General features: G+C 42.3%; 1 protein-coding gene across 1 annotated transcript; it reads left to right on the top strand.

The window, feature by feature from the left end:
• The first annotated feature begins 10,119 nt into the window (after positions 1 to 10,119).
• On the top strand, positions 10,120 to 11,535 carry S100Z (S100 calcium binding protein Z). The gene is made up of 2 exons (XM_041486243.1): positions 10,120 to 10,260; positions 11,377 to 11,535. Exons 1-2 carry the CDS (start codon positions 10,120 to 10,122, stop codon positions 11,533 to 11,535), a joined length of 300 nt encoding a protein of 99 aa, XP_041342177.1.
• The last annotated feature ends 897 nt before the right edge of the window (positions 11,536 to 12,432 follow it).

The raw sequence follows: 12,432 nt of genomic DNA, 5'->3' as shown, positions 1-12,432 counted from the left end.
CCCATTCACGCTAATTTTGTGCATCTAATGTAGCAGACTTGAAAGTGAGCTAACTGATCACCCACAGAAAGCAGTCTTCCTGTAGCAGGATGATGGGAAATGATGCACAACCTTGTAAGAATCTCATGCTGCAGTCTGAGATATGATGAAGGCTACTAGAGCCAGGGGAGCCCTTTGCAAATGCAGGGGCTGAAAGGCTTCAAGTGTTATTTGTGGGAGATGCAGAAGCAGGGATAAAAACAGCAAGGAGAAGTGAAACAGAGGACTCAGAAGAGCAGTACCCAGCAAGTGCTGGCAAAGGCTTGAGAACGTGTTTGTGCTCTTTCCAGGGACACAAGTGCAAGTGCATTCTCTGTCACCATGCTGGACTTACACCTAGCCTCTTGGCACCAGACACCAGGTGGCACAGGGCTGTGGTATGAGATTGGCGGTGTGTGGCCAGGGTGTGAGCCAGGAGACCAACAGGAAGCCCAGGGACCATCACATTGTTTGACATGAAAGAGCTCCCTGACGGGCCAGGTGTGGCTGGCATGAGGTATGGCTTGCACATGGTACCTGCCAGGGCACCAGGAACTCCTGCTACTGCCCTGCAAAGGGAGGGATGGAGGCACAACAGAAAGGGTGATGCATCTTGCTGATACACTGGAGTGTATCTACACACCCTAGGGTATTATCAGTTTCTCCTCCAAATGGAGAGAAACATGCAGCCCCATATTCTAAGGTGTGAAGAGGAAATTATGCCTGTTGACTTTCTGTGTTACTTCCACCATCTCAGCTGTTCTTGATTTTAAAATGCATGCAAAATAACTCTGGGCCATTTATGGTGCTCATTAAACCAGGAACAACAACTAATTTCCTTGTCTTTTAAAGACAATTAAATCAATTGTACACTAACTACCTCTACCTCCTAATTCACATGAGCCTCTAATTCTCAAGCTGGGTCCTGCTGAAACATGCATTGCAGCTGTAGGGTTGGTCCAGCTTCTTTCCTAGTACTATCAGAAATTCACTTTTCTGGCGCAGATCGCTCAGAGCAACTGCTGCTGCAATCGCTGTAAGAACATCCAGGGAGTACTGTAAGCACAATGAATAATTACTTCTTACCTTCTCTGTGCCACTGTTGGATACACATAATTCTTTGACATTCCCAGTTACTTGTGTATTTAGCTCTTTCTTGTGTATTTGTCTTGTGTATGTAACTCTTTCTAACACAGAAGCTGTTTCTTTTCTGCTCTTATAATTCTGCTGTACTGAGAGAAAGATGAAGGTGGGAAGACTGCCATGATGTTGAATAAATGGGCTTCCCTTGAGCTCAGTGGCATAAAAACTCTTCTGGGTTTTTTTTTTTTTGGTGTTTCATTTCTTTCCTAGTCTTGTTTGTTTTCTTACTGAACCAATATGCTCACTTGCAGTAATTCCAAGATCTCTCTCATGAATTCTTATAGTCAAATCAGAGTTTATAATGTACCCATGACTCGTTGTGTTTAATCTATGTTGAATTTATCTGACACTATATCACTTAATTTCATGAGGTTCTCTTGCATCCTTCACAGCAGAACTTTAACTTCCGTCTCTGTATAACTTGTATCAACAGTAAAAAAAAATCCATTAATTCTCCTTCCCTTTCTGAAATCACCAATGACCATACTGATTAGCCCTGCCTCCAGAACATGTGCCTGTGAGACCCGTTGCTGTTCTGTTCCCTTGTAAAACTCAATAATTTATTCTTTATTACCTATCTTCTAGTTAGACATTTCCCATGTGATTCTTTTCATTGTATCCCACTGCAGCCTAATTTCCTTAAGAGTGAGGAATGCTTTCTGGGAACAAGGTGGGCAGTAATCTGGGAGGTCAGTCATCACAAACTCCTTCAGGGAGTGCCAGCAGATTTGCATTGTGACTCTTCTTTACTTTTTCCCACTGTACCATGTTTAGTCATATTCTCACCCTTCTGCTTTTCAGGTGGGTCTCTACCTCTTCACCCAACATGACAGCAGACTTGATGTTCACTGGCTCTCTGGATAGTACTTGGCACTGTACCAGTCAGTTTTCCTTGCTGTGGTCCTGAGCCAGAGGCTCCCATTGTTCATCTGCCTTAAGTTCTTCTAGAGGTCCAGGCTGGATTCCATCCTGTCCTGGCTTATTACCTCTTGTTTTGCAGATCTGTCCTATGACATCTTCTACCCTTCATTTCAGACTGAGACAGATTCTTCAACATACCTTTTTCTCTAACCTCTGGGAACCTCTCCAAGCTCCACCACAGTGAAAACACATGGAAAATACTTACTTAGGCTTTCAGCCATGTCCTTACCTTTTTTTAAAGCCCTCCTTCTATACCCTCACGATCTACTGGCTCTCGATGCCCTCTTGAGGTTTCTTGATCCCCTTGCACTTGGACAAGAATCCGTGGCTGTTTGCAGAATGTTCCTGTAACATTTCTGGAGAACATTACACTACTCTAGACTTTTCCTGCATTTAACCTCCAAACAGGAGCATTAACCTGAAGTGCTTCTGAACTTTCTTTTTCCGTCTGCAGTTGGTAAGTTTGGGATGAGTTGCTAAGGGCCAATAGTGGTATACGAAGTTGATTTCAGCAAATCATGTGCCTAAATTCCATTATTTTAACACTGATTTAGTACTTAAATTCTCTGCGGAGTTTATACCTCTAGCTAACAAGGCTGTGTGTTATTTCTTTCCTCCGTAATTTTTAATGATAATGCTTCTTGATTGATGTGCTGTTGACAATGCTCACCCCTGTAGTAAAGCAGTAGTGAAGCGTCTGTGTGTACCTTGGAGCAGACAGGAGGGAGTTTCTCTCCCTTGGTTTCTGCAGCTTTGGCAGTTGTTGCTGGCTTGAGATCTGGAAGAAGCAGTTCTTCAGCAGGACACTAAGTGGCAGCTCCAGACCAAAAGAATATTCCTGGTTTTTTATATACACACAAACTAAGAGAACACTGTATTTTCCCCATTTTTCTATATTGATTTAACATCAGTAGTGCCCAGAAAAACTGAATCAAGTTAATCTGGAGTGCTTTCTTTCCTGTTGCATTTTTACTATTTAGTTTGGCACTGGTGATGAAGAACGTGTGAGTTTATTTGCCAGTTATCTGTAAATGGGCACACTTGAGCTCAGAGGGAGGGTAGAGAAGATGGAAAAACATGGTGAGCTCTGCATCTGGAGCTATGGTGGCCACCCCACACACCATGGCATGGCCAAGCACATGTACCATTGCGTAGTTGCATGGGGCAGGAGCCCTCACTGCTCAGAGATGCTCCTTGGCAACAGAAAGCTGGTCACACAGACCCTGGAGTCCCATTCCCAAAGTAGAAGCTGCTGTATGAATTCTTGGAAACCAGGAAGGAGGAACTGAGGCAGGAATAACTCAACAACCTACCTAAGACCATGGAAAATCTGTGTAAGATTTTGTTACCACTACAACTTAGTAGATGCCTTGCTCGCCATCCTGGGACACAGGACCACTGCCTTAAAGGAGATATCCCAATAATTATGAAACATAACCTGAACCTAGCTGCAAAACCCTTGTGGAAGGAGCAAGGACTGTGTGTGGAAGGACATTGGAGTGAATCAGGATGAAGATTGCTGCATGTTGGTGTGAGTTTGAATTAGGAAAAAACGTGGGCCAGTCAGAGCCACCGTATCTCCAAGGGATGGGTTTGCCCTACTGATCAGCAGATCTAATGCAAGGAGAATGAGTATCCTGGCTTTGTTCAAATGGTGATGTATTGCCAAGTACTAGCTGTAATGTGAGCTGCCACAGCCAGCTGGCACTGGGTGTGTGGTCTCTGATTACCAGACTGCTCTGTAACGGGACCCTCTGCCACTACCTGGAGCACAACTGGCCTAGATTCTCCATCTACACTAAGATATTTTACACTATTTTGGCATCCTTCCTGGGTGTAGATAGACAGTGTTAAATCTGTAAATTTCTTGGCTGATACACAGCAAGACAGATCCATGTGCTTCAGAGGCATAAGAGGAAGAAAGAACTGTAGCCAGAAATACTTCTAAACTCCAGTTTAGGGTTAATGAAAGTTTTCTACATATTTTACAGATTCATATACAGTACACTCATATACAATATGTCTTCACAGGCTGATGAAGGTTGCTCACAGAGGTACGAAATTGAGCAATTTTCTATGAGGAGGAGAAGAAAGCAGTAAGTGGTAACTGAAGTCAGTACCTCAAATACAGACAATGCTACAATTTCTGTGCTAAGTGGGTATCACAAGAGAAATGACCACTATGGGAACAAGCAGTGTTCAATGATCTCGACAGTTCAGTGAAAAAGTCACTTTGTATTTGGAAAAGAGGTGTGTAACTTGTTCAAAACAGGACTCAACAGAGAATATAAGGACACACTTCAGTTGGGCAGCCCTTGAAGTGTAAAAAAGATAACCCATTAAAAAAAGATACCCATTAAAAAAGATACCTAGAGTAAACCACCAAGTCTAGGTGGTAAAAGCTACTAGCAAGACATTTAACTGTTCTTTGCTATTCTGCTGCCTATGGGATCACAGCAGCTTAAACAGCTTTGAAGATGTGAGCCTGTAGGATCACATGTGATGGAACCTGTAGGGGAGGGAGATATTCCTTATGTAAATGAATAGATCAATCAGCCACCCAGATATGGAAACAGACCACCAATGAAAATGCTAACAATCCTGAAATGAAAAAATGCTCATTATAATTTAACAAGAACTTCTAACTCAGATGTAAGTCTCATAAACTCCTTAATCTATTAATACACTCTAGTCTAATCTAGGCTCTAATCCAATATAGGAATTTTATTTTGTAGTATAATTGTTCTTATGAGCCTTGCAGTTTTGCCTCCCATCTCACCTTTTCCCACTTTGGAACTACAACACTGATTCAAAATATGTGCATACCAAGAACTGTGTGAGTTTGGGAAAAATAAATAATGACAGGATGTGGGTGGAAGGCTGACTTGCCTTTCCCAGCGCAATAATTACTTTTGAGAAAATGTTCCCCACAAGCATTCTGGCAAATGTTGAAAGCCAAATGCCCTAAGTACAAGATCCTCACACTTAAGCTGAGTAGTATTTTACTCAGAGTGGCTTAGAGTGGCACTTTATAAACTGCTCTGGCTTACAGGCAGCTTCTGTCATGTTGTCTAGAGATCAAGGAGAAATCCTGGTGAATAAGTCAAAGCTCCTCCCCAGCTGTAGAGGAAGAAGACTGCTGAGCTATGTCAAAGACTGACTACTTTCAAACAAGTCAAAGCTCTGCTCATTTTTTGAAGAGCAGAGACCTCAAAAAGAGTAATAAGATTTTCTGCCTATGATCTGACTGCCCCATCTCCAATAGGAGGAGAGGAACGGTACCATAAAGCCTCCCAGCTCTGTGCATGTTTATATTACCCTAACTAAAATAAAAGGAATCAGTCCTGCATGTTGGGTCCTTTCTCAGATTTACAGGGCAAGGAACAATGTCCCTTTCTCTCAACAGCCTCCAGTGAAATCATAGAATCACAGAAATCTTTGGTTTGGAAGGCACCTAAAGAATCACCTGGTTCCAACTCATCTGCAGTGTCCAGGGGCACCTTTCACTAGACCAGGTTTCCCAGAGCTCCATCCAGCCTGGCCTTGAACACTTCCAGGCATGGGGCATCCACAACTTCCTTGGGCAACCAGTGCCAGTGCCTCACCACCCTCTCAGAAAAGAATGTGTTCCTTTTATCAAATGTAAACCAACCCTCTTTCCATTTGCTGCCATTACCCCTTGTCCTGTCACTACATGCTCTTGTACAAGCCCCTCTGCAGACTTCTTATCAGCTCCCTTTAGGTACTGGCAGGCCACAATTAGACCACCCCAGACCTTTCTCTTCTCCAGGCTGAACAACCTCAAGTCACTCAGCTTGTCCTTACATGAGAGATACCCCATCCCTCTGATCATCTTCTGGAAGTCACGGTGGCTGACTCATTGTGTAAGCCTAGCTAGCCTAAGTCTATCACTTGCTTGAGAAAACATGGCAGAATTCAGCCTTGTAGACTACTTGTGCTGGGCCAGGTGGAGACTCTACCCCTTCCCCTTCTGACAGCAATCACTTCCACAGTGCACAATTTAATGTTGAAATACTCATTGGGAAAGTATATAAGGGTCAAGGAAACAAAGAAATAGATTGGGTGAGTCAGGATAGACTGCTAGATAGATAGACTGCTCCCAAATTTAATTTTGAGTTTAAGTGAAGAGTCAAGACTATTTGAAGGTAATTCGTAAAGTCGAAGTATTTGTGGTAGTGGTAGGTGGTGCAAAAAGGGCCAGTGCTCACCACTGTACTTTGGGATGCTCAGACTGGATGTTAGGGCAACCATCTTCCCCAGGGAGATAGTGCAACACCTGAGCAGGTTACCCAAGAACTTGTGAAATCTCCATCTTGGAGGTTTTTAATATTTACCTAACAAAACTGTGTCTGTCTAGTCTAATGCTGAAGATTATCCACCTTTGAGCAGGCAGTGGAACTAAGCAGCTCCAAAGGTTCTTTCCCACCAGCACTGCTGTGATTTGGCAGGCTCTGGTGGACAAAGTTAAGGCATGAATGAGGAAGACACCATCCTTCACCGTGTCTACAGGCAGTCCTACATTCTCTGTCAGCCAGATCTGGTGCTGCTCCTGTGCTTAACCTGCTGGAAACCAGAGTGCAGGGTGAGGACCGATGGGAGAATGGTGTTTGCTGACAGTCGGGTCTTGGCCTGATGCTGAATTGCTTTGCAGTCTCTGCTGACTTTAGTTATCTTCAGTGCCAAATGGATATCATACTAAACCAGATTGTTCTGGGGAGTTGGATGAGGAAGTATGTAACAGTTGATCGATATTCATGAATTTTGAGAAGACAGTGCTGGGACTTGCCTTCATATAAGTTGTGAGACATCTGCTGTCACTGGAGCCACTGGCAGGATTTTGCTAGCCAGGGAAGAAAGGACTGGTTGCAGCAAACTGCATGGACCCCTTGACAAACAAGCTCAGTGCAGCTGTTCCCTGTGTAGGTCACCCACTAGTGGGTGGAAAAGAAGTTTACTTGCACAATTAGCTGGAGTGAAAGTACCTGTAGAAAGAATCTGCACATATTACATCACTGTATAAATTATTGAGCTGGTGTTCTGGAGATAATAGAGGAAACCCTTTCTTTCTTCTGTCCTAAGGATGGCAACTCTGAAAGTTTACACTTGCTTCCTGGAAGTTGTACCTCCTGTAGACTCTGCTTAGATAATTAATTTGCAATATTCATTAGCCAGAGGGTCAGTGTAATAATATATGGACAAACAGAAGGATTTCATGCTTATATATTGAGTCAGCTGTGGTTTTTTTTTCTGGTCGTGGGTGAAACTGCTGTTGAATAAATGGCAAAAACCCACATAAACCCAATACCAAAAAACAACCAAGTATTTTGATGTTTATCTGCATAATATTTCTGAGCAATAGTTATAATCATTAGTGAATCACAGGCAAGACAGAACCATGTGGCTGTAGCTGCATTAGGAGCTCTGTGCTTTTTCTTCTCATCTGCAGACAGAGAGGATTCCCAGAACTGAGTGGGAGAGATATGCTGTGCCTGATATCACTCATGTTTTTCTCTCATATGTTCTATATGATCCAGCAAGACTCCAGTGTTTATAGGAGGACAGAAACACAAGGACAATTCCTGCACAAAATCAGGCACCCATGAGCTTTCCCCAAATACAGAAGAGGTATGGAGAGCAGCTCTCCTCCATGCTTTCCTCTGACTCCAGGAGAGATATGTTCCTCTGGTTTCTACCTTAACCTTTTTTAATAATTCCCTGAGTGCTGGTTTGCCCTTCCCTGATGAGTACTCCTGGCCACAGGGAAGGCAGTTGCAGGTGTATGCCCACAGCATACACCTGCATGCCCACAGGGACCTCTAGCCAGAAGGGCCTGCCTATTTTGGAAATGAAACTTTACACATGGTCACTTCCCTTATCACTAGGATCCAGTATTTTTTTGTGTTCCACCCCCTCTTCTCCCCTGCCTTCTTCCGCAGAGGCCCACACAAGACCCCCAGGTTGTGGAGACTTGTCACAACAGCACAGGCAGAAGAAACCCGTCTGAAGGCACAGGAGGCAGGCAGCGGTGTGGGCTGAGATATATGGTAGTAGTCAAAATTAGGAGTGCTTGGAGGATTTCAGAGCTAAAAACAATGCCCACCTAATTCTCTTTCCCTCTGCTGGAATGAAATAAGGAAGGAGCTGCAGCTCCGCTCCCTGTTCATCTGCACAGTTGTGCTTGCTGGACAAGTGTGTGCAGCTGGTACAGGGCTTTATTAAGGGAAACAAAACCCTCAAGCAAACTCACAAGTAGTTTTTTGTTTCATGTGTCTGTCATGAAAGCCCTGGTCATTTGTTATTTGGGGTGGTAAGCCCTACCGTGGTGAAACTGCTGTTTCCTGCATCCCTCAGCCATCACTCCCAGAATCAACAACTTCCTGGAGTTGAGGCAGAAGACACTTACTGCTCTTCTGAAGCCAGGTCGTTTATTCAGAGAAAGAATGCTGGACTGCAGTTTTTGCGCAGGACTGTAAAAATGAAGCCAAGACTGTTGTTCAGTATACACTGTAATTCCAGGCACACCTTCCACTGAAACTGGTTCCCTGATCTCCTCCTGAGGATTCATTTACTACAGCAAGAACTTCATTTGTCAAGAGACAATGTTTTAGGTGTATGGAGATACCTGACAATTAAAGTAGATGTCTCAAGGGATATGTGGTAATCTCACACACAAGCTTACCCCCAGGTACCCAGGTACCTTTCAACTGTGGCTTCCAGCACTGAGGTACTCAGACTGTAGAAATGCTGAAAGACAGATTAGAAAGTGTTATTTTAAAAATGGTGGAAAGTTGTTTTATATCGACTTGATGATTATTGGCATTTTTGAATTTTGAACTTCAAGGCCCTGAATAGGCATATTTGTAAAAGGTCAAATAATAAAAGGTATCCCATGTGTTCCAAATGCAGCCTTTACTCTGCCTGGTGAATATTTTAGTGACCCAGTTAGAGCAAGAGGCTTTTATTGAACAGAGTAGGCAAATGCAGAGGGAAACAGAAGACCTGTCACCCCTGTGACAATTATACGTCTGTCTCTATTTGTGTAATCCACCCTCTCAGCCTGATAAACAAGAGCCTGTCATGGGTTTTGAAGGGAAGGTGACCATCACCTCCTGCGATCTGGGTATTTTCTTGTGTACACGTCCGCTAGCCTGTAAAGCAGGTAAGTCTTAACCTCTGCATGATGATATTGTTTAGGACTCCAGTCCTACCCTGAAGTGCATTCTGGCTTTTTAATCTTTCTCCGGGGCTTATTCAACACATTTCACTTGTACTTGATTTCTACTTTCAGTTACTTTTGGAGTCCACTACTTTGCAAGTAATTGCATTTCCATCTGTTTTTTTTATGTTGCTTCCCTGTGTACCTTCTTACTGTATGCTCAATGAAGCAAACCTTGGGGATGGCCAGCTCACACCTGTTTACTGCAGGCAATTTATAGGAAAAAGGCTCAGCCCAAGCAAATATGACTGAATAAATTGACAGATGATACTTATTCTTATTACGGATGATCTTCCTCTGAGCACCTTTAAACTGGTGTGGAGCTTCCTATATAAATGTACTTTCACTTTCACAGATATAACTTTTTGAAGACATTTTCTTTAGAAAAATTTTAAATTAGCAGGTAGGAAAGTATGCCTTCATTTTTCCTGTATTTTCAGGTATAGGCACAAAAGATTTCCTTTTACAGCAGCTTTATAAAATGGATACACAGTAGATAATTTTCTTAAATAAAAATCCTTTCTTTCCATTTACCTTTTTGAAGCAATTGCTTATGAGTTTAGGACCATGGGGTTTTTTTTTTTTTTTTTTTTTTTTTGTTGTTGTTGTTTTTTTTAAATTACAGTCCATCCTTGTTCGCACACAGCTAACAGGATGGATCAACTGAAAGCCTAACTTTTAGCCTGACAATCTCTGTCTTCATCTGGCCCTCCTTCCCTTCCCAGAGACTTGTCTTTGGTTTGACTCCTGTGCAATGGTAGTGACCATATCTTTGCCACACAGCTCTCCTGCTCACTGCTATGACCACTCCACTGGAAGATGCAATGGACACCTTGATCAGGATTTTCCATCACTACTCAGGCAAAGAAGGAGACAGATACAAGCTCAGTAAAGGAGAACTCAAGGAGCTCCTCACCAGTGAGCTCACTGACTTCCTTTCAGTAAGATGCAGCTTTTGAACCTCCTGAGTGACTGTCATGAGTGGGTTAAACAGCTATCCAAGTGCTTGGATAGGAATAGCACCTCCTTGTGGAGCTGTACAGAAGAATATGATGTCAAATGTCCCATTTGAGAAATATGTTTTCAGAGGGTGGTCAAGACCCAGTATCCTCCCATGTACCACTGGCAGCAGAGATGGGTACTGGTGCTCTGCAAACTCCACAGTGCTTTTGTGCAAGAGGGCCAGGCCAGCCTAGAAGCAGTAAGAGATCACTGTTGAATAGTGGTCTGTTAGTTTGTTTGTTTCTTTGTTTGTTTGTTTATAATAATAGAGCATAGATAAATCCATTGAAGAATTAAATGCAGCAACCAGTTGTCATGAGACAGGAAAATAGCTTGTGCACACTGGCCACACAGTACTGCTGCTTGTGTGCCGACAGAGCGGTGCTGAGGAATCATTTCAATGATAAGCTGCTGATTTGAATATCTCTTTGCATGTTTGTTGTGTTCTACATTACACAGCATAAATGCTTTTATGGAATCATAAGCTTTAAAAATAATGTTTTTATGTAGCCTCTTAATTGTAAAAATTATTGTGGACCCCATCCCAGAAGGGATTTCTTTACATTGCATCCATTTCCTTGAATTGCATTTTCTTTTAATCTTGGCTATTGATTTATTATTATGAGATTCAATGTTCTTGCTCCCACTGAATAGGATGGTTGTTTGTCAAGCAGAAGTCTTCTGAATTTGATGAATGGATATATAATATGACTATTTATGACTATTCTGTTGGAAATCTAAGTGCTGTTTGTCAAGAAATGATACAGAGAAATGCACTTTACAGATCCATCTTGACAAAAGAAATCCATGTTCAGTATCTCCTAAAATCTGTTTGATTCATTTCAGTCCCCATTTATAACCTGTATACCTTTTAAGGGCTGCACTGTCTTTAGTTTCTGATGTTGTAGTGACTAGAGATGTATTGCTGTTCAGGTGCATATTTGATGCAGCCTTTTATTTAATAACATCAGCCTTGTAACAAAGCAGTGGTGCCAGGCGTGTCAGAATTGCACATTCAAGACTTGCACAGCTAAGTCACTTTTCTTTCTCTCTAGGGCCAAAGGGACCCCCTCCTGGTTGATAAAATTATGAATGACCTGGACTCCAATAAGGACAATGAAGTGGATTTTAATGAATTTGTCATTCTAGTTGCTGCTTTGACAGTGGCATGTAATGACTTCTTTGAAGAACAGCTAAAGAAAGAGGAATTTTAAAAATCCTCGGTGTAATCAATTTCCTGGCCACAAATACAAGCAAAGTATGCCTAGTTAGGTAGCCCTCATTGGTGTTTAGTGAATGCAAACCATAATTCCCCCAACTGTTTCTGCTCTAAGACATTTATGGAGTTAATCAGCAGCTGGTGTGAGCTGGACCACAGCCAGCTTACACTACTTGAGATGTGTAATATTTCCAGTCTTTGCAGTCCATGCATCTGTAACATGCCTTCATCAGTTGCCCAGGTCAAGGGCTTGGGGTGACAGATCATTTGGCACAAGCTGAGACTTCCATTTCTTCAATGTCAGTGGAAAGTAAAAAGCATAGGAATGTTACTTATATACTTTCTGAATGAAAAAAAAATTGAAATGAGACATAACATTTGCAATTTAGTTTTCAGTCATGTTATAATAATCTATTTTGCAGCTCAAAACCAGCAGATTCTTTTTAGCTCAGTTCTGCTTATTCTAAAACCTTTGTTAGCTGTTGCTCCAAACACTCATATTTCAGATGTGGTCACAGCTGTCTCTTGCTGCTGGAGCATACAATACTGCTTGCCACTGTTATGGGTTCATTTCCTCCTGACTCCAGCTTCAATTTTGTTCTGTTGGCATTGCTGCATCCCAGTAGTCAACCTCTTCACTTGGCATAAATGAATTTATTCGTATCATAAATTATTCAAGTACATAGTGAATTTAGTCAGCAAATTGCTTGGAGAGCTGATGGAAGGTCTGGGTCTTTGGGGGAAATGTGTAAATGCCTTCTGCTTTGACTACTTTGGCATGGTTAAAAGGAGGCCTTTTAGGACCACTTGTGGAAGATTTAATGATGAAATTCCAGGGTAGAACTTTGTAATGTGAGTCATCTTATGGAAAAACAATTATTTCATCTTACAC

This window comes from Pyrgilauda ruficollis, unplaced genomic scaffold (assembly GCF_017590135.1).
Source record: "Pyrgilauda ruficollis isolate IOZ18807 unplaced genomic scaffold, ASM1759013v1 scaffold74, whole genome shotgun sequence".
In the NCBI taxonomy this organism is placed as follows: Eukaryota; Metazoa; Chordata; class Aves; order Passeriformes; family Passeridae; genus Pyrgilauda; species Pyrgilauda ruficollis.
Note: the sequence above shows the minus strand (reverse complement) of the source record. Positions and strands in the feature narration are given on the sequence as shown.